This window comes from Ochotona princeps, chromosome 2 (assembly GCF_030435755.1).
Source record: "Ochotona princeps isolate mOchPri1 chromosome 2, mOchPri1.hap1, whole genome shotgun sequence".
In the NCBI taxonomy this organism is placed as follows: Eukaryota; Metazoa; Chordata; class Mammalia; order Lagomorpha; family Ochotonidae; genus Ochotona; species Ochotona princeps.
In genome coordinates, this window is record NC_080833.1 from 108,177,002 (window position 1) to 108,199,699 (window position 22,698).

At 46.6% G+C, this 22,698-nt stretch overlaps 1 protein-coding gene across 1 annotated transcript in view; it reads right to left on the reverse strand.

Annotated features, from left to right (window-relative positions):
• Positions 1–22,698, reverse strand: part of NUP210L (nucleoporin 210 like) — a 124,618-nt gene that overhangs the window by 70,330 nt on the left and 31,590 nt on the right. Inside the window, exons 11-13 of the mRNA XM_058660302.1 lie at positions 14,058–14,195; positions 13,506–13,661; positions 5,908–6,106 (exon numbers count right to left, since the gene is read on the reverse strand). Of these exons, the coding sequence (XP_058516285.1) occupies positions 5,908–6,106; positions 13,506–13,661; positions 14,058–14,195 (493 nt within the window). The remainder of the gene's footprint in view (positions 1–5,907; positions 6,107–13,505; positions 13,662–14,057; positions 14,196–22,698) is intronic.

Consider the following 22,698-nt stretch of genomic DNA (forward strand, 5'->3'; position numbering starts at 1 on the left):
ACACATTCCGGGATCTCATATGGGCACCAGTTCCGATCCTGGTGGTCCTGCTCTTATCCAGTTCCATGCCTGTGGCCTGGGAAAGCAGTTGAGGACCCTGCACCCACGTGGGATACATGGAAGGGGCTCCTGGCTCCTGGCTTCAGATTGGCTCAGTTCTGGCCTTTGCGGCTGCTTGGATGGAAGATCTTCCTCTCTGTCTCTCCTTCTCTGTGCATATCTGACTTTACAACAAAAATAAATACATCTTAAAAAAATTTTTTTAAAGCTGCACTGCGCGACCTTGGGGTCTTGGTGCAGAGAACTTCCAGTAGCTTGTTGGCTGCTGGGGTGGGGGGGACCCAGGCCGGGTCAGACTCCATGCTTGGGGCCCTGGCTCCAGCCACCATGACCATGTGGTGAGCTGGGCCCAGGCAGCCAGTGTGCCATTTGGTACCAGGCTCTATGTGCTGGCTGCTTGGTGCTAAACTCTGGGGTCTTAGGGGTATGGAATTGCTGCTTAGGTATGTCCATGTTGAGGCCACTATGCATGATGGTGAGGAATCTATCCTAAGGGAGTCCCAACAACAGGGTAACCTTTCCTTGAAGGTAAGCGAGTGTACTGAGACCTGGTGGTTTGAAAGGGAGAGACCGGATGGTCTGTATGGGTCAGACTAATACACCAGCCCACTTTTGAGTCCTGTGTAGAACTTGTTATCACTGAACAATGCTGACCACCACACACCACACCAGTCTATGTGAAAGCTAAGGCGAGGGGCTTGTCTAGCAGGGCTAGATCCTAGTACCTGATAGAAAGATGGATCAGGGGACAGGTCACATTAGGCAGGGCCATGACACTAACCAGCACATGAGAGAACCATGTCCAGGGGTAGATTCTGTGGAGGATGTGTGGGCCCAACCCTGTGGAAATACTATTCCCACTGTTAACTCAAGAGTTGTGGTAGTGATGGGCTAAGCTAGCTGTGACCACGGAACCTGTCATCACTCACGGGTAAAGGAACCAACAACAGTCTGGGCATGTCAGGGAAGCAGCACCCGAATGTGCATCCTAAAACAGGGTGTGGGGTGGACCAGGCTGCAATGCTCACCAGCTCATATGAGGCAAAAGTGAAAGGGCAGACTATGCTGGGCTCTGGCCTAACACCCACTGGCATGTATGAGATCTGGGTTTGGGAGTAGATCAAGTGGGAGAACTTGGGAAACTCCCCTAGTGAGTCACAACTCTCACTGATGAGCACATGATCCAGGCCTGGGGGTCAGACAAGCTGGGTAAACTAGCTCCAATGGCTGGCTAATGTGTGGGTTGGTTATGGAAGGGGGCGAACTGGGCAGTGCCAAGCAAACCTTAACTCACCAGTAAGAACTCAGGCTGGAGCACAGGTCATGCTAAGCTAGGCTCTTACACTGACTAGTCTGCATGAGCTAGGGATGATAGGCCACAGCATCGAAGGCAAAGGCAAGACGGGTGAGGAGTTCTGCAAAGCTGGGGCAGAGTAACCACTGGCATGCGCACAATCTATGGCTGGGAAGAGGCCTGGTTGGGGAGCTAAGAGGACACCCTGGCTGGGTTGGGGTTCCCACTGGTGAGTGTGGGGGCCAGAGTGGGGGCTGCGATCTGGTCTGGATATGACTGCAGTGTTCCTCAGCACAAGTGTGGACTGGGACTAGGTGCACCAAACTGGGCTAGACTCCAGCACCATCTGGTGCTCTGCAGGACCAGGGTAGACAAAGGACAGACTAGGCTAGGTCTTTGCCCCTACTGAGCCATCTGTGAGTTGTGTCTGGGTATGGATGAGCCTTGGCTGAGCTGAAACATCCAATAGTAGGAACCAGTATGGATTGAAGGCCAGCAAGGAAAGGCCACTGTTACTGCCAGGATAGGAAGTGGACTAAAAGTAGGGCTGGCCCATGGACCCACCCACAGGTGTGCACAAGATCTGGCATAGGGAGAGATCCTGATGGAGGAGTTTGGGAAACTCTTCTTTTGGGACACAGTCCCTGCAGGTGAGCGCAAGATCCACAATAGGAAGCAACCCAGACCAGGCCAGAGAAAGATATCCACCAGCATATATTTCGCATAGGTTGGGGGTAGACCAGGCTGGACCAGTTCACATCAACTGCTGGTGAATTCGAACACCAGAACAGAGTGTGGGTCGGGCCAGGTTCAATCGCAACACATACCAGTGCACATTAGGGCTGGGATTGGATGCCTGTTGGACTGGGCTAGGCTGTAACCCTCACCAGCATCAGCTGGAATTGGGGGTGGGCCAGGCCGGGCCAGCATACAGCACCCACTGTCAAACGCTGAGGCGAGGGGAGCCATGCTAGACTGGGCCGCAGGGTCCAACCAGCACATGTAGGAACCAGGCAAGGAGGGGGCAAAGCCGGTAGGGGGAATGTGGAGGGTTCTCCTGCTGAACCGCCACTCCCACTGGAGTGCATGAGTCGGGATGGGGGCAGACCAGAATAGGCAGGGCTACAACACCTGTGGGCCTCATGTGAGCTAGATCAGAGAAGGGCCAGGTTGGGTTGACTGTTCCAACTGGTGCAAGCATAAATTAGAGTGGGTGAGGGTTGGCTGGGCTTTGTCGCAGCATCAGCTGGCAAGGGCTGGCACTGGGGGCTAATTCTGTCAAGTTAAACTGCAGAACCACCTGGAGAGTGCATAATCCTGGAATGGGAGTGGGCCAGTAGGGAAATAGTGGGCACCTCCCACTGGAGAGCATGAAAACCAGGAGTGGGGCAGTGGTGGCTAAACAGAATGGCATCCACCAGCATGTGTGTGGGCTGGATAATCGAACTGGTTGTGTTGAACTAGGCTTCAGTGCCCACTGACATCTAGGAGAGCTAAACGGGATATGGGACAGGCTGGACCAGTCTGCTGTACATACATATTGGCAAGCACAGGAAAAAGGGCAGGGGGCAGGCCTGGTGGGGGTTATTGTGTGTTGCTCCAACTAGGCTGCAGCTCCCACTGGTTTGTGAGAGGGCCAAGTGTATGCTGGGCAGAATCAGGCTGGACTGCAACACCCACTGGAAGGACTGGAAGACAGGACTGGAGGCAGAACTGACTCAGCAATTGCAACAACCAGCATGTGCATAAGCCGATTGAAGCAACAGACTTTGCCGGAGCCTGTACAGGCAAGCACACATAAGAATCAGGTCTGGGATCAACTCAGATGAAGTTTCTTTGGGGATCCCCCCAACTGAACTGCCGGACTTAGAACCCCAACCATGAAGAGAAGTGCAGGTTCCATGGTCTGGCCATGGAGTGCAAGTGTCAAAGCTGAGCCTCCTCAGAGGCTGACTGAGTAGTGGACAGCATATCTAGGTGCACATGGAGCATAGGACAGTCCATCGGAACTTACAGAGAAAACCTGGTACCACAACAGAGGACGGAGGACAGAACAAATCGATCAACTACCCCAGCCATGGGTTAGCAGGAGAAACCTGGGCAAGCGGAGACTCTATGGTGGGCTGTGTCAACCAGTGGATTTTGCAGCAATTTCACCATGCTTGGTATGTCAAGACTGGCAGCAATTCAGCACTGTTGAACTATCAGAACTGCTTGAGCAGTGCCCTCGGAACATGCCCCACATCGGGGACGTGGGATGGGTAGGAGGCTGGGTGGGATTTCTCCCTTTATCTCTCCCCTTACCCAGATACAGAAAAAAAAATAATAATATGGAAACAATGGTCTTACCCACTTTCCTGTAGCCCTTGGTTTTGTACCCTAATTAACTAAGTAAAGATTACGAAAATAAAATAATTACACAGTGAAAAAAAAGCTACATATGGTGTGCCCATGATTATTAGAGAGAGGAACAGTTAGAAGGATATTATTTTACCCTATGTGAGTGATAATGAGGGCTTAAACGTTAGAGGAGATTGTTTGGGGATACAGGAAAAAAGAGAGATACAAGAGAACTACAAATTAATTAGAAGTAAAGGGAGCAGTTTTAAGTTCATCCCAAGTTATAGATGTAATGAGAGAAATAAATGAATTAACATTTGAAAAGTATTCAGAACAGAGTCTGGCAAACACTAAGTACTAAGTAATGTTATATGGAACTACTGCTAAATTGGTGAAAAGAACAAAGATATTCAGGATCAACTACAAAGTTCAATAGCAGGAAAGGATGTTGAACATTATGGAAAAATTATTCACCTTTTTCTTTCTATCAGAAGGTATTTTCTCCTTTTTAAAATTAACATAATGCATAAATGATACTATATTCCTATTAGGAAGATACATATTCTAAAAATATTATTTGTGTGTGTTCATTTTATTGAAAGACTGAGCTATACAGACAAAGACAGAGAGCTCACCCACTTTCTGGTTTACTCCCCAGATACCCACCACAGCTGGGCTGAGCCAGTCTGGACCAGGAGCTAGGCACTGAGTCCATGTCTCTAGGCAGGTGGCTTGAGCAGCACCTGCTGCCCTCCAGGGTGCACATGAGCAGGAAGCTGGAGTAAGAAGTGGAGCTGGGACTTGAACCCAGGTACTACGATGTAGAGTAGATTTTTAAAAAATAGTTATTCATTTTTATTGGAAAAGCAGATATACAGAGAGGAGGAGAGACAGAGAGGAAGATCTTCCATCTGATGGTTCACTCCCCAAGCAGCCCCAACGGCTAGAGCTGAGCCAATCAGAAGGCAGGAGCCCAGAGCCTCTTCCAGGTCCTGCACGGGTGCAGGGTCCCAAGGCTTTGGGTCATCCTCGACTGCTTTACCAGGCCACAAACAGGGAGCTGGATAGGAAGTGGGACCGCTGGGATTAGAACTGGCGCCGATATGGCATCCCGGCACGTGCAAGGCAAGGACTTTAACCACTACACTATTGCGCTGGGCCCAGATTTGGATTTATTTTTTAAGATTTATTTAGGGCTCGGCAGCGTGGCCTAGTGGCTAAGGTCCTCGCCTTGATCCCATATGGCCGCTGGTTCTAATCCCGGCAGCTCCACTTCCTCTCTGTCTCTCCTCCTCTCAGTATATCTGACTTTGTAATAAAAATAAAATAAATCTTTGGGCTCGGCAGCTTGGCCTAGTGGCTAAGGTCCTCACCTTGATCCCATATGGCTACTGGTTCTAATCCCAGCAGCTCCACTTCCTCTCTATCTCTCCTCCTCTCAGTATATCTGACTTTGTAATAAAAAATAAAATAAATCTAAGAAAAAAAAAGGTTTATTTATTGTTATTGGAAAGTGAGGTATACAGAGAGGAAGACAGACAGAGAGGAAGATCTTCCGTCCAACGATTCACTTCCCTATTGACCGCAACGGCCGGTGCTGCGCCGATCCTAAGCCAGGAGCCTGGAACTTCCTCCAGGGTCCCACGGCGTTGGACCGCCCTCAACTGCTTTCCCAGGCCACAAGCAGGCAGCTCGATGGGAAGTGGAGCTGCTGGGTTTAGAACCGGCGCCCATACAGAATCCCAGTGCGTTCAAGGCGAGGACTTCAGCCAATAGGTCATACCGCGCCAAGCCCCGGATGTGGATGTCTTATGCGGTATTTGTATCTTTGCCTCAGAAATACATAGTGAGGAAAGAAAGAAGGAAGGGAGGAAGGAAGGGAGAAAGAGAGAAAAAGAGAAAGAAAAATGGAAGGAAGGGGGAAGGAAGGAAGGAAGGAAGGAAGGAAGGGGGAAGGAAGAAAGAAAAGAAGCTAAAAACAGATCTCATTATGAGTTGGAAGCTGATCTCTTGTGGTCACAATGTTACTCAATTCATCTTTTTTTGATCTTACAATCTGTAAAATGAGAATACCTATAGTTGTCTGGATTAATAAAATATTGCAGGTAAATATGTTAATTTAGAGTATAAGAGGCAATTTCTGAACTAATGATCAGTTCTTTAAAAAGAAAAAAAAAAACACTAGCAAAAGAAAATTAATAGTCCCCCCTCACCTTCTTGGAAAAGAGTAAAGACTCCTTGCTTATCCGTGCTCAGAGCCAAGGACAAATGCGAGCAGTCAGTGAAGGTGATGACTTCTTTGGTCTCTCTGTTCATGTGGTACATTGCAATAGGGATCTCTACCGTGTGACCAATCTCCACATCAGCATGAAATGGCAACAGCTCCATTTTATTCAGTTTCAGGACATATATCTGAGAGGGAAAATAATTTATCATTCAAAGAAGTTGTTAGGAAAGTCTTACAACAAATCATTCCTTAAATATTTAAGCACACATGATCATAAATATGTATCTTTCTCTTTCTCTCTCCCTTTGTATGCAAAAGCATACATTAGAGTACTTCAAAAAGCTTATGGAAAATAGAATTAAAGGATAAATTTATCATACAAAATTTTGGAATTCATACACAGTGTTTTCATTATATACATCTACAGTTGTAAATAAACATTTTGCAACAGATTTAACTTGGTTTTAAATACATTTTTTCCAGGAAATTTTGCTGGTATGTAAGATTTGCTTAGTTATTTTGCTGTCTTATTTTATTTTTTTTTAAACTTCTCTCTTCATTCTCAGTCTTTTTTTTTTTTTTAAGATTGTATTTATTTTTATTGGAAAGTGAGGCATACAGAGAGAAAGATCTTCTGTCCGTTGATTCACTCCCCAAGTGACCACAATGGCCAGAGTTTAGCTGATCCGAAGCCAGGAGCCCGGATCCTCTTAGGTCTCCCACAAATGTGCAGGGTCCCAAGGCTTTGGGCCGTCCTTGACTGCTTTCCCAGGCCACAGGCAGGGATCTGGATGGGAAGTAGGGCCGCTGGGATTAGAACTGGCGCCCATATGGGGTCCCGGCACGTGTGAGGGGAGGACTTAGCCTTTAGGGCCCTCCTGTTTGTTTATTCTGAAAGTCAGAGTTACAGAAAGGGAAAGATTGTAGCTAGGGCGGAGGAAGAGAGAGAGATTTTCCATTCACTGGTTTATTCCCCAGATGGCTGCAACAGCCAGGGCTGGGCTGCGCTAGGCTGAGGCCAGGAGCCAGGAGGCTGATCCAGGTTTTTCACCATAGTCCATGACATTTTTGAGGTTCCCTTATATGTTATTTGTATTATTTCCAAGCGCCCGTATACTTAGATTCCATACCCATGGATTTAAAATATTTGGGGAAAAATGATGCATCTAGGCCCAGTGTATTGGCTACCCACTTAAGGTTAAACAGCTACCTAGTTACTTGTAATTTTGGCATCCCATACTGCAGTACTAGTTCAAGTACCATGAGCTGTGCTTGCAATCTATCTCCATGCTATTGTGTTTGGAAAAGCAGCAGGAGACGACTCAAACATTCATGTCTCTGCCACCCACATGGGAGATCTGGATGGAGTTCCTGGACCTGGCTTCATCTTGGACCAGCCTTAGCCACTTGACCATCTGGACAGTAGATGAACAGATTGGAATGCAGGTGTCTCTCTTGTAGCTGTCTTTCAAATAAACAACTTTTTAAATAAACTTTTTAATTTTAATTTTTGATGATGTTTACATAGTTGATCAGGGCGGGAAGGATCGAGAGACAGGGAAAAGAGGGTGTGACCGTTGTTTCCAAATTTCCTACTTTATCCTGTTTCTGGGAGAAGGAGGGAGATAAGAGAGAAGCCATACCCAGACTCTCAAATGTCCCAGTACCCAGGGATGGGTAACCACCACCCAACATCAACCCAGGGTCTCAATGTGGTGTATACTCTGAGGATTCTGCCCAAGTGGTCTGGATAGTTCTGAAATGCAGTCGATCTCACCAACTCAAGGATGAGGAAGCCCTCCCAATGTCTACTGGCTGATATAGTCAACCTTAACTCTCCGTTCACCCAGATTTTTGTTCTCATCGTTTGGCTGGGGTAGTTGTTCAATGTATTCTGTTCTTCTTCTGCTATAGCATCAGGTGTTTTCTTCCGACCCCAACGGCCTGCCATATTTTCCATGTGCATCAGTACCTGCTGTCTACTGCTCCATCTTTGACACTGAGGAGGAAGTGTTCTCATAGCTGGGCCCAAGCACCAGGGACAGGTGACCTTGGCCCCTGCTAGACACCCCACCTTTGGAGTTGACTGAGCTGGCACCCACCTCACAAGCAGGCACAGGGAGCCAGACCAGGCAATTTGGGCCCCACAAGATGACCTGCCCCCAGGGACTCACAAACCCAACACACACCACACAGGCAGGCCTAAGCTCCTGGACTGGGTAACCCGATCCCTGCTGGATCTCCCATCCCTGGGACTCAAATAACTAATTTTTTTAAAAAAGGCTTTAAAAAAAGAGCAAACAAACCTTGCATCTATACTAAATAAGCACAGACTTAAAAAGAATTTTATTTGGATTGGCATGGTATAGTGTGTTAAGCCTCAGTCTGTGATGCCAACATTCCATATGGATGCAACAGTAACTGAGGATTGTCCAAGTATTTGGGCCTGTGCCACTCACAGGGAGAGACCCAAATAAAGCTGCTGACTTCAGCCTGACCCACACCTAATCGTTGCAGCAATTCGGAGACTGAACCTTGTCATTATTCCCTAAATAGCACAGCATAAAATCCACTTACATAGTAATAAGTATTATAAGTAAGTTACTTATAAAAATCTAGAGTTGATTTAAAATATGTGAGAGGATATATAAACATAGTGTCATTATTTTTAAGATTTATTTATTTTTTTATTACAAAGTCAGATTTAAGAGAGAAGGAGAGGGCCCGGCGGCGTGGCCTAGCGGCTAAAGTCCTCGCCTTAAAAGTGCCGGGATCCCATATGGGCGCCGGTTCTAATCCCGGCAGCTCCACTTCCCATCCAGCTCCCTGCTTGTGGCCTGGGAAAGCAGGAGAGGACTGCCCAAAGCTTTGGGACCCTGCACCCGCGTGGGAGACCTGGAAGAGGTTCCTGGTCCCGGCATCGGTTTGGCGCGTACCGGCCCGTTGCGGCTCACTTGGGGAGTGAAACATCGGATGGAAGATCTTCCTCTCTGTCTCTCCTCCTCTCTGTATATCCGGCTTTTCAGTAATAATAAAATCTTTAAAAAAAAAAAAAAAAAAAGAGAGAGAAGGAGAGACAGAGGAAGATCTTCCATCCAATGATTCCCCAAGTGACCGCAATGGCAGGAAACTCTTCCATGTCTCTCACACACGGGTGCAGGGTCCCAAGGCTTTGGGCCGTCCTCGACTGCTTTCCCAGGCCACACACAAGCAGGGAGCTGGATGGGAAGTGGAGCTGCCGGGATTAGAACCGGCGCCCATATGGGATTCCGGTGCATTCAAGGCGAGGACTTTAGCCGCTAGGCCACGCTGCCAGGCCCATAGTGTCATTTTATATAAGGGACTTTCAATATCTGTGCAGGTGCTAGAACCAACACCCTATGAATATCTATGGACAACTATGCTTTTTCAGTTATACACACTGAATGTTGAACATGTTATTTTTTCATTGCTTAATCAACTCATCTCTTTAAAGCAGCTAACACTGTACCAAGGGGGCTGGGGAAAAGTGGCCAGCACAATCTGTTTTAGTGGCAAACCAAACATATTTTTTTTCATTTTTTAAAGATTGTAAAATCAAAGACTAACGTGTTTACTCTGACCTTTTACAGAAGTAGTCTGCTGATCCTGACTTGCAGCCTGCCTTCTTTCTCTAAATGATTTTAAAATTAGGGCCCAGTGCGGTAGTCTAGCGGCTAAAGTCCTTTCCTTGCATGTGCCGGGATCCCATATGGGTGCTGGTTCTAATCCCAGCTGCTCTACTTCCCATCCAATTTCCTGTTTGTGGCTTGGGAAAGCAGTTGAGGACAGCCCAAAGCTTTGGAACATGCACCTGTGTCGGAGACCTGAAACAAGCCCCAGGCTCCTGGCTTCAGACCAGCTCTGCTCCAGCCATTGTGGTCACTTGGGAAGTGAACCAATGGATGGAAGATGTTTCTCTTTGTATCTCCTCCATGTACATCTGCCTTCCCAATAAAAATATATAAATCAGGCCCGGCGGTGTGGCCTAGCGGCTAAACTCCTCGCCCTGAACATGCCGGGATCCCATATGGGTGCCGGTTCTAATCCCAGCAGCCTCATTTCCCATCCAACTGCCTGCTTGTGGCCTGGGAAAGCAGTTGAGGATGGCCCAAAGCCTTGGGACCCTGCACCTGTGTGGGAGACCTGGAGGAAGTTACTGGCTCCTGGCTTCAGATCGGCGCAGCACTGGCCCTTGTGGTCACTTGGGGAGTGAATTATTGGATTGAAGATCTTCCTCTCTGTCTCTCCTCCTCTATGTATTTCTGATTTTCCAATAAAAAAAATCTTTAAAAAGAAATATATATAGATCTTAAAAAATTATGTATCTTTAATGTTTACTTATTTTACCATGAAACTGAAAGATGAAGAGAGAGAAAAAGACAGTGAGAGGGAGACCTTTCAACCACTGTTTTATCCCCCAAATGCCTGCAACAGCCAGTGACAAGCCAGGCTGACTCCAGGGCCCTAGAACATCACACAGATCTCTCTTGCCCACAGCAAGGGCCCCAAAGCACTGACGTCAGCACCTGCTGCCTCCCATGGCGACTTAGGTGGGAACTGGATGGGAGTGGAACAGTTACAACTAAGATAATAGGAACTTGGACAACAGGAGGCAGATAGTATAAGTGGCCAGTGCCACAATAATGCCTGAAAATACTTCTGACACTTCCTATGTTTCTACTGCTAGTTTCATCTCCTCTTATCTTTCCTCTTGTGTTTTTAAAATAACATTGATAGTACCTTAAGATGTATCTTCTTGGGGCCAGCACTGTGGTGTAGTGGGTGAAGCTGTTACCTACAACACTGAAATCCCCTATGGGTACCGGTCTGTGTTTTAGCTGTTCCACTCCCAGTCCAGCTCCCTGCCAATGGCCTGGGAAAGCAAAGCAAGATACCCAATGTTTTCATATACATGTGGGAGACTTGAATGAAGCTCCTAGCTCAGCCCTGGCTCAGTCCTGGCAGTTGTGACCACTTGGGGAGTGTATAAGCACGTACCAGATGTCTGTCTCTCCCTCACCTTTATGTAACTCTAATTTTTAAATAAATAAATCTTTATTTATTTATTTTTATTACAAAGTTAGATATACAGAGAAGAGAGACAGAGAGGAAGATCTTTCGTCCGATGATTCACTCCCCAAGTGAGCGCAATGGCCAGTGCTAGGCCTATCCGAAGCCTGGAACCAGGAACCTCTTCCTGGTCTCCCACATGGGTGCAGGGTCCCAAAGCCTTGGGCCGTCCTCGACTGCTTTCCCAGGCCACAAGCAGGGAGCTGGATGGGAAGTGGAGCTGCCGGGATTAGAACCAGCAACCATATGGGATCCCAGCACATTCAAGACAAGGACTTTGGCCACTAGGCCACGCCGCCAGGTCCATAAATCTTTTTTTTTCAAAGGTATCTTCTCTTCTTACTAAATATGTTCTTCCTGGAAAAGCTTATCTAATCCCAAAGCTTCAATAACCAAAAACATTGATATCTCTTCAGCCCTAATCTTTCAGTTCAACTTCATATCTGCTTCCAAACAAATATTTTAGTTATTTATCTGAGAAACAGGAAATACAGGGATATTCTATTCCCTGGTTCACTCTCCAAATGTTTGCAATAGCTAGGGCTGGGCCAGGCCAAAGTCAGCTGTCAGGGACTCAATCTGGGTCTCCCATATGGGTGGCAGGGATGCAAAGACTTTAGCCCTCACTGCTGCCTTCCAGTGTGCACATTCCCAGGAAGCTGGGATGCAAAGCAGAGCTGGGACTGAAACCCAGGCACTCCAACATAGGACACACGCACCTTGAGTGCTGGCTTAATGGATATCTGGTGGCACCTAGTGTGGTCATCTGTACCTAGGGATTGCTCAGTAAATGTTCACTGAGTGATGGCAAGATGTTAAGTTGTGCATCACAGCTCTGACAGTGTGAAGGGTGGGCACTGTGCTGCAGCAGCTCCAGCTGACACCTCGATGACTACCTGCCACGTCAGCGTGCACAAGTGAGCAAAGTGTCTGCTTCCAGCCTGGACTACTGCCAATGAGCTTCAAAGGCAGCAGATGAGGAGTCCAGCACCTGAATGGCTCCACCCAAGTGGGAGACCTGGGGGGAACTCCTGTCTCTGAGTTGGCCCAGCCTTCATTGTTGCGGGCATTCAGGGAGTGAACCAGGTAATGGAAGATTTCTTATTCTAACTGTCCCTCTCTTTCTCTCTCTGTTGTCCTGCCTTTGAAATACATAAATAATAAAAGTGGGGAAACAAGAAAATAACTACATAGTAATCTTTCAGAAATGGACTGACAAACAAAAATATGAGACTATGGGCCTGGTGGAAAGTTTCAACGGCTAAATCCTCACCTTGTATGTGCCAGAATTTCACTTCCCATCCAGCTCCCTACTAGTGGCCTGAGAAAGCAGTGGAGGATGGCTCAAAATCTTGGGACCCTGTAACTGTGTGGGAGACCTGAAAGAAACTCCTGGCTCCTGGTTCCTGGCTTTGGATCAGATCAGCTCCAGCCATTGCAACCACTTGGGAAGTAACCAGTGGATGGAAGATCTTTGTCTCTGTATCTCTTTCTCTCTGTAAATCTGCCCTTCCAATTAAAAAGTCAGATATACAGAGATGAGGAGAGATAGAGAGGAAGATCTTCCGTCCGATGATTCACTCCCCAAGTGAGTGCAACAGCTGGAGTTGAGCCGATCCGAAACCAGCAGCCAGGAACTTCTTCCAGGTGTCCCACATGGGTACAGGGTCCCAAAGCATTGGGCCGTCCTCAACTGCTTTCTCAGGCCAAAAGCAGGGAGCTGGATGGGAAGTGGAGCTGCCAGGATTAGAACCAGCGTCCATATGGGATCCCGGCACGTTCAAGGTGAGGACTTTAGCCGCTAGGCCATGCTGCCGGGCCCAAAAATAAATAAATCTTTATAAGAAAAAAACAAAAATATAAGACTGGATTAAGTTGTTATAAAAATGATTTAAAGGTATAAAATTGTGAAATAAAAGTACAAAAAAATGATTTAAAGGTCACATGCAAGGTAATTATAAAAACAGTTAATATTAATTACTGACTATATGCCAATACCAGGTAAACATTATTTAACTTGATTTTTACAAAAAACCCTTGGGATTTATTTAACACATAGATGCAAGGTCCTAAGGTTTTGGGCTGTCCTCAACTGCTTTCCCAGGCCACAGGCAGGGAGCTAGATGGAAAGTGGGGCCACTGGAATTAGAATCGGCGCCCATATGGGATCCTAACGTATGCAAATCAAGGCTAGGACTTTTGCCACTAGGCTACCGTGCCGGGCCCAGGAGTCAGTAATTATATCTTGGTCTCCCACATGTTTGGCATGGCCCTATGCACTCAGTCTGCTCTCCATCAACAGGGAGCTAGACAGGAAGTGCAGCAGCCCAGCTCAAACCAGTGCCCACATGCGATGCTGACATCACAGGCGCTGGCTTCATCTGCTGTGCCATTGTGTTGGCTTCTAGAAATACTTTCATGTGTACTCCTATACCTAAATTTATATAGTTGTATCCCAGGTGTGATTAGAAGGTTCTTTGGAGGGTCCCTTACCTTAATTTCGCCATATCTAAAAGGATTTTGTACATCTCGGGCCAAAACAGTGCTGTTGCCCTTGACCAGCCCTGCAGTCACCACACCTTTGGTAGTTACCATGACCACTGTTTCATTAGAAGAGCTCCAGGTGAAGTTGCCACTACCTCCCTCCACCTGTGAAAAAGCATAGCCTTCCATTAATTGCTACTGGGGGGGGGAAAATGAAGCTGTGAAACTGAATGAAACAACGTTTAGGAAGCAATACTATATAACACACTATTTCTGTATGAACAAGAAAAATGCTAAGGAGAGATTAAGTAGTGATGAAAAGGGCACAAGGGAATCTGGTAAAGAAAGAAAACTCACAAAGAAAGGACAGATACATAGAAGACAGAAAGCAGGTCAAGGTTTATCTCAGATGATAACATTCAAATGCTTGATTTGGTTGTCACCAAAAACTGATTAGAAATAAGGGCAATAAAATTTGACATTAACCACATTTTGATAAATTAGGCTACCAGAGAAACTGTCTTACCTCTCTGGGAATTCTTATACTAAAGAACACCATACCTGTACTTTATAACGATACAATGTCTCCATAGCATGATGAGGAAATGCCAGAAAGCTGGGTGTGAGCTTGATGGGAAAATAAATCTTGACTTCTTGTTGGTGTTTGATTAGAATTTTTACAGGCTTAATATGTTTAGTCTATAAAGAAAGGGGGAAAGGCGCAAATCAGATTTTATAAGGATTATTCGTAAATACACATTCACCTAGTCAAAACACAGCATGCTAATCAATTACACAAGCAATTTCTATGTACAAAATAAAGACACATTCCTTTTTAGAGAAGAAACACAGCTACCGGCTGTGATAATTTGCTAGGCCTTATCTGATGATCACAATGAAGAAAAACAGCTCAACATCTCCTGAAATAAAAGTTTACCAATATAGGAATCTGTAGTTTTAGAAAGAAAAGACCTTAAATACCCTTCAGTGAAGTTCATAAATTCTTTTTTTTTAAAGATTTATTTATTTTATTGGAAAGGCAGATGTACAGAGAGGAGAGAAAGAGAGGAAGATCTTCCGTCCGATGATTCACTCCCCAAGTGAGTGCAACAGCCGGTGCTGAACAGATCCGAAGCCAGGAGCCAGGAACTTCTTTCCGGGTCTCCCACACGGGTGCAGGGTCCGAAGGCTTTGGGCCGTCCTTGACTGCTTTCCCAGGCCTCAAGCAGGGAGCTGAATGGGAAGTGGAACTGCTGGGATTAGAACCAGCATCCATATGGAATCCCAGCTTGTTCAAGGCAAGGATCTTAACCATTACGCTATTGCACTGGGCCCAAAGTTCATACATTCTAAAGGCAAAGAAACACTGTGACCTCCTCAGAAGAAAACAAAGAACTCCTTGAAGATGTGAGATAAGATATTCCCCCTTTTACTTAAGAACAAAAATTGGGGGGATGTGAAATCTATTCAGGTGACATTTTTAAAAAAAGATTTATTTATTTATTTAGAAAGTCATATTTGCAAGAGATGAGGGACAAAGATCTTCCATCCACTGGTTCACTCCCCAAGTGGCCACAATGACCAGAGTTGAGCCGAGCCAATCCAAAGCCAAGAGCCCGGAGCTTCTTCTAGATCTCTCACACGGGTGCAGAACCCCAAGACTTTGGGCTGTCCTTGACTGCTTTCCCAGGCCACAAGCAGGGAGCTGGATGGGAAGTGGAACAGCTGGGATACAAACTGGCACCCATATGGGATCCTGGCACATGCAAGGTGAGGACTTTAGCCGCTAGGCTACCATGCCAGGCCCTATACAGGTGAGATTTAAGTCCTCACAGAGTTAACATTGAAATTTTGTTTTTAAGAGAAAATTTAGATCTATATCACCATTATCTTTTGAGAGGTCCTAAAATATTTAACAACAGTCATATATCTGCAGTGATGGCTATGGCTTTCCCCTTATTCTCTCAGTTGTACTTATTTATTTGAAAGACAGAGTGATAGAGAATCTTCCATCCACTGGTTACAACAGCCAAGGCTGGACCAGGCTGAAGGCTGAAGCCAGAAGCAGGGAAATTCATCCAGGTCTCTGGGTGGCAGGGCCCAAGCACTTGAGTCACTTCCCATGGATTTTCTGAGACATATTAGCAAGGAGCAGGGATGGAAATGAAGCAGTCAAAACTCAAACCAGGGCCTGGCACGGTGGCCTAGCAGCTAAAGTCCTCATCTTGAATGCGCCGGGATCCCATATGGACACCGGTTATAATCCTGGCAGCCCCGCTTCCCATCCAGCTCCCTGCCTGTGGTGTGGGAAAGCAGTCAAGGACGGCCCAAAGCCTTGGGACCCTGCACCCATGTGGGAGACCTGGAAGAAGTTCCTGGCTCCTGGCTTCGGATAGTCTCAGCTCCAGCTGTTGCGGTTACTTGGGGGAGTGAATCATCAGACGGAAGATCTTCCTCTCTATCTCTGCTCCTCTCTGTATATCTGATTTTGCAATAAAAATAAATAAATCTTAAAAAAAAATCAAAACAGTGCCCATATAGGATGCTGGCCTTGCAAGGTGGCAGTTTAACTTGCACTGATCCTGTGTCTTCATTCTCTCTCTTTTCTTATTTTTCTTTATTTTTAATTTTTTTTAAAGATTTATTTTTTATTGGAAAGCCAGTAGCTAGGAATCCCATTGGGTCTTCCACACAGGCCATCTTCACATCGGCAGACAGCTGGATGAGAAGCAGAATGCTAAAGTCTACAATGGGTGGTCTGTTACAGGATTCAGACGACATAGGTGGATCCCATATGGGCGCCGGTTCTAATCCCTGCTGCTCCACTTCCCATCCAGCTCCCTGCTTGTGGCCTGGGAAAGCAGTCGAGGATGGCCCAATGCTTTGGGACACTGCACCCGCGTGGGAGACCTGGAAGAGGTTCCTGGTTCCTGGCTTCGGATCGGTGCAGCACCGGCCGTTGCGGCTCACTTGGGGAGTGAATCATCGGACGGAAGACCTTCCTCTCTGCCTCTCCTCCTCTCTGTATATCCAGCTTTCCAATAAAAAAAAAAAAAGAAAGAAACGTAATTCATAGTTTTAAAACAGAGATAAGTCATTTGGGGAATGAAATGAAAAACCAGGACCAATTAGGATGACTATTAATCTTTTTATTTAAAAATAATTATAGAAAATAGTAAGTATTGGCAATGATCTGGAGAAATACAAAACTCAGCATTGTTGGGGAGATACAATGTGGTACAACCACCATAGAAAAAAGCATGGCAGCTCCTTGGAAAATTAAAGATGCCATATAATCCAGCACATCATTTCTTCTTTTTTTAAATCAAGAAGCTATTACTTACTAATCTTTTTGAGGAAGACTTAATTTATTTTTGTTGGAGAAGCAGAATTACAGAGAGACAGAGAATGAAGGATCTTCCACCCACTGGTGATCCCCAAGTGGCCTGAACAGCCAGAATAGAGCCAACCAGGAGCCAGGAGCTTTCTCCAGGTCTCGCAGATGGGGACAGGGGCCTAAGGAATTGGGCCATCTTCCACTGCTTTCCAGGTCACCAGCGGGGAGCTGGATCCGAAGTGGAGCTCCTGGGATTTGAAACAACATGAACATGGGATGCCAGGTTGCAAGTTGTAGCTTCACTTGCTACACAACATCAACTCCTTGAACAAAAAATATTTCTTTTTAAAAAATATTTATTTATTTTTTTTGAAAGGTGGAACTTACAGAGAAAGTGCAAGAGACACAGAGAGAGGCCTTCCATCTGCAGATTCATTCCCCAAATGTCCGTAATGGTCAGAGTTGAGCTGATCTGAAGCCAGCAGCCACAAGCTACGTCCAGGTCTCTACGTCCAGGATGTAGAGGTCCAAGGACTGGGCCATCCTCTGCTGCTATTAGCATGCAGCTGGGTGGAAAGTGAAGCAGATGGGACATAAACTGGTGCCCTAATGGGATGCCGGTACTTGTAATGGCTGCAAACCAAGAGTATTACATAAATTTATCCTTTAGAGCGGCTTCTCCCTTTATCCCCTCTCTAATCCAAGATACAGGAAAAAAAAAATGTGGAAACAATGGTCTTACCCACTTTCCTGTAGCCCTTGACCCTTTGTGCCATGATCAACTAAGATTATCAAAATAAAATTAAAAAACAAAAAGAACAAAGTTATCCTTTAGAAGCAAAGAATAACTAAATATTTCCCAGTCAAGTAAAAACAGAGAGTTCATCAGGCCCAGGTCAGCCTTACAAGAAATCCTGCAAGGAGTACTACATTAGAAATACCTGGGCCCTGCGGCGTGGCCTAGCAGCTAAAGTCCTCGCCTTGAAAGCCCCGGGATCCCATATGGGCGCCGGTTCTAATCCTGGCAGCCCCACTTCCCATCCAGCTCCCTGCTTGTGGCCTGGGAAAGCAGTCGAGGACGGTCCAATGCATTGGGACACTGCACCCGCGTGGGAGACCTGGAAGAGGTTCCAGGTTCCCGGCTTCGGATCGGCACGCATCGGCCCCTTGTGGCTCACTTGGGGAGTGAATCATCGGATGGAAGATCTTCCTCTCTGTCTCTGCTCCTCTGTGTATATCTGGCTGTAATAAAAAATGAATAAATCTTTTAAAAAAAAAAAAAAGAAAAGAAAAGAAATACCTGCAGGGGCCTGGCGGTTAAACTCCTCACCTTGAACAAGCCAGAATCCCATATGGGCGCCGGTTCCAATCCCGGCTGCTCCACTTCCCATCTAGCTCCCTGCTTGTGGCCTGGGAAGGCAGTCAAGGACAGCCCAAGGCTTTGGGACCCTGCACCCACATGGGAGACCTGGAAGAGCTCCTGGCTCCTGGCTCCAGATAGGCACAGCACCGGCCGTTGCGGTCACTTGGGGAGTGAATCATCGGATGGAAGATCTTCCTCTCTATCTCTCCTCCTCTCTGTATATCTAACTTTGTAATAAAAATAAATCTTAAAAAAAAAAAAAACCTGCAATAGCCAGCGTTGTGGTACAGTGAGTTAAGCCACCACCTGCAAAGCCAGCGTTCCCAATCACAGCAGACCTGGCACTCCACTTCCTATCTGCCTCCCTATGAAGGCAACTGGGAAGACAGTGGAAGATGGTCCAAGTACCTTGGCCCTTGCCACCCACATAGGAGCCCTGAACAGAGTTCTAGGCTTCTGGTTTCAACCTGCCCAATCCCGGCTGTTGCGGCCATTTGGGGAGTGAACCAGTGAATGGAACTTCTCTCTCTCCTTTGGTCTCTGTAACTCTCCCTCTGAAACAGTTAAGGCTTTGTGCTGTCCTTGAGTACCTTCCCAGGCCACAAGCAGGGAGCTGTAAGGGAAATGGAACAACCGGGACATGAACTGGCGCCCACATGGGGTCTAGGCTCATACAAGGCAAGGATTTTAGCCACTAAGCTACCACACTAGGCCCTTGTTTGTTTCTTTTTCTTTCTTTCTTTCTCTCTCTCCTTTTCTTTCTTTTTCCTTCCTTCCTTTTCATTTTCTCCTTTCTCTCTCTTTCAAAATCAGAGCTGGGGAGAGAGAGAGGAAGAGGAAGAGAGCAAGAGAGAGAGATCTTCCATCTGCTGTCTTATTCTCCAGATTGCCACGACAACCAAAGCTGGGTCACACCAAAGTCAGAAGCATCTAGGTCTGGCAGAGACCCAAGCACTTTGGCCATCATGCACTGGTTTTTCCAACCCACTATCAGGGGGCTGGGTGGGAAGCAGAGCAGTCAGGGCTTGAACTAGTATGTGGAACTACCAGGATTAGAACCAGCGCCCATATGGCGCGTTCAAGGCGAGGACTTTAGCTGCTAGGCCACGTCACCGCCCCAGAGATGGTCATTTGATGTCGCTTTTCAGGCCCCAATGTAGGGAATAAAATTCCAAGTACATTACTTGAGTGATCTTCATTGTTATTAGAAGTTGTTGGCTTTGTTACACCAGAGTTGAGGAATTCTCTCTAAGGTCTGTTGGCCGACCTTGTCTATTATTTGGCCCACAGACTTAGGTGGTTACAGAGCCTGGTCTGTAGTATTGTTCAAATTGTCCATTTTTCCATCTTTTGACAAGATATTCAGTCTTCTGTTGGCTTAGATAAGCTGGCTGTCTTGTCTTTCATGTTTGTCTGGGTATGTTCTGCATTCTTTTTTTTTTTTTTTTAGAGATTTACTTATTTTTATTGGAAAGGCGTATATACAGAGGAGGAGAAACAGAGAGGAGGATCTTCCATCCGATGGTTCACTCCACAAGTGACCACAACAGCTGGAGCTCCAGGAACCAGGAGCTCTTCCGGGTCTCCCACACGGGTACAGGGTCCAAAGGCTTTGGGCCGTCCTCAAATGCTTTCCCAGGCCACAAGCAGGGAGCTGGATGGGAAGTGGGGCCACCGGGATTAGAACTGGTGTCCATATGGGATCCCGGTGCGTGCAAGGCAAGGAGTTTAACCACTAGGCTATCGTGCCAGGCCCTGTTCTGCATTCTTGCATGAGGTTCAGCAGCTGAGGTGGTCCAGTCCTGCCACATGTGCTCCGAGATCAGACCACATGTCTATGTGATTTCCCCTGAGGTTAGGGATAGAGTGCAGTGGTCTAGTTGGGGAACCCACTGAGGACCCTCCCCTGGGAAGTCTTCAAACCTTGTGTTTGTGTGTGCCAGCTGGTATAAGGTCAGGCTCAATCCACCCCTGCACCAACCAATGCATGTACCACTGGGTACAGCTGCTTTATCAATCCTGCCCCTAGTCCTTGCTTTCCTACTCACTGGGAGGTGCTACAGCCAAGTTTGGGTGACCCTTAAAAGCCCCTACCTGCCCTGCTCCCAGCCCTGTTTTTTGCCCATGTCAGCAGGTACTGCAGTTCAGCCTAGCATGACCCACCCACATCTCCAGTTCTTGTGCATATCAGTGGGTGTTGTAGACTAGTCCAGTCCAGCCTGCTCCCTGCCCCAATTCTTGTGTACACCAACAGGTGTTACAGCCTAGTTAGGGCAATCCCTACAAACCCCTATTATGCCGACCCCAGTCCGAGTTCTTGAACGTGCTGCTGGGTGATGTGGCCTAACTCAGCATATTCCACCCGAGTCCCCGCTCTTGTGCTAACCAGTGAGTAGCTGCAGCCTTTCAGGGTGTCCCCAAAAATCCCTTACCTGGCCTGCCTCAGCCCCAGTTCTTGTGTGTGTTGGCAGGTGTTGGCAGGTGTGACCCACCCCCAGCCCTGACACTGAAGAGTGCTGTGGCCTAGCTTGGCTGGGTTTACTCCAAGTTCCAGTTCTCACTGGTAGGGGCTGCAACCTAGTTCAGGCTGGCCCATTCCCATTGCTGGCTCTCGTGTATCAGTGGCTGCTGCAGTCTAGCCTGGCCCTAACGTACCCATGGGTGGGTACGTTAGCCTGACCCAGGGAATCTCTCCAGAGTCCCCTTTCCAGTCCATTATATCTCAGCTCCCTTGATTACCTATGGGTGCACCAGGTCAGCCAGTAGAATTTGGAAGGATTTCTTCAGCCTTGGAGCAACAAAACCAACAGCATCTCAGAACCACTGTAACCACTTAAGCAGTACCCTTGAAGCATGCTTCCCATTGGGGGCCCTAGGATGACATCAAGTGGCCATCCCCCATTCTCAGTACTGATGCAGTTGGGCTTTTGGGAGCTGTCCTCTCCCTTTCTCCCACTTCATTCTCCCATATAAAGGAAGGAAAAGAAAAAAAAAAGATTGGAAGCAAGTGTCTCATCCACATTTCCTCATTCTTCGATCTTTTTCACCTTGGTGGTCCATGTGGGAATACAACCTTCTCAACTATGTAAACATCAAAAATAAAATACATGGGCCCGGCAGCGTGGCCTAGTGGCTAAAGTCCTCGCCTTGAACGCCCTGGGATCCCATATGGGCGACGGTTCTAATCCCAGCTGCTCCACTTCCCATCCAGCTCCCTGCTTGTGGCCTGGGAAAGCAGTTGAGGACGGCCCAAAGCCTTGGGACCCTGCACCTGCGTGGGAGATTTGGAAGAGGTTCCTGGTTCTCGGCTTCAGATCGGCGCGCACCGGCCGTTGCGGCTCACTTGGGGAGTAAATCATTGGACGGAAGATCTTCCTCTCTGTCTCTCCTCCTCTCTGTGTATCTGACTGTAATAAAATAAATAAATCTTTAACAAAAAAAAAATACATTACTTAGAAAAAAAGTAGTGGAAGATGATGAGTACTTGGGTCCCTACAGCAAAGCTCAAATCTTGGATGAAGCTCCTGGCTGCTTCAGCCTAGGTTGGTCATCTGGAAAATGAACCAGCAAGTGCAAGATCTCTCACTCTGTCTTTCTCTCTCTTAACTCTGCCTTAGAAATAAAAAGGTGTAGTATTTTCTTTTGACCTGTGTATACTTTCCTATCTACTTAAAATAATCTCTAGATGACTCACAATACATAATACGATGTAGATGACATGCAAATAGCTGCTGTAATGCATTATTGCAGGGGTGAGGAATGTCCAACCCATGGATCACATAAGGCTTGCAAAATTCTCTGGCCTGGCCCTGTCAAGGAAGTTGTTAGCACGTCATAAAATTTAACAAATCTATAGCAGGCTAATTTTTAAGTTGATACTTTTCAATCCCATACAAATGATTGTATAAATGTCCAAATAGCTCTTGGCAGTAAAAAGGTTAGCCACTTCTGGCATTAAATAATAGGGAAAACCATCTATACCTGTTCAGTATAGACAAAGTTACATTTGCCAATGTTTTCCATATAAGGTTGATTTTATGCATGTGGAACTCTCAAACACAGAGGGATGTCTGATTATATTTTGGTTTTCAAACTCACTTTTATTCCCTGGGTGAATCAAAAGACATATGCATAAAACAGTTAACTATGAATCTATGCTAATGAGTATATGACGTACAAAAATATAAGCTACAGGATGGGCTTTGTGGTGCAGCATGTTAAGCCTCCCACATCAGAGTAACAGTTCAGCTCACAATTTCTCTGCTTCTGATCCAGTTTCCTGTTAATGCACATGAAAAGGCAGAAGATGATGGCCCAAGTGCTTGGGGTCCCTATCATCCTTATAGGAGACCAAGATAGAATTCCTGGCTCCTGGCTTTGGCTTTTCCCAGTGTGGCTTTTGCATGTATTTGGGGAGTAAACCAGCAGGTGGAATATCTCTGTGTAACTCTGCCTTTCAAATTAAAAAAAAAAAAAAAAAAAAACAGAAAAGACAAAGAGAT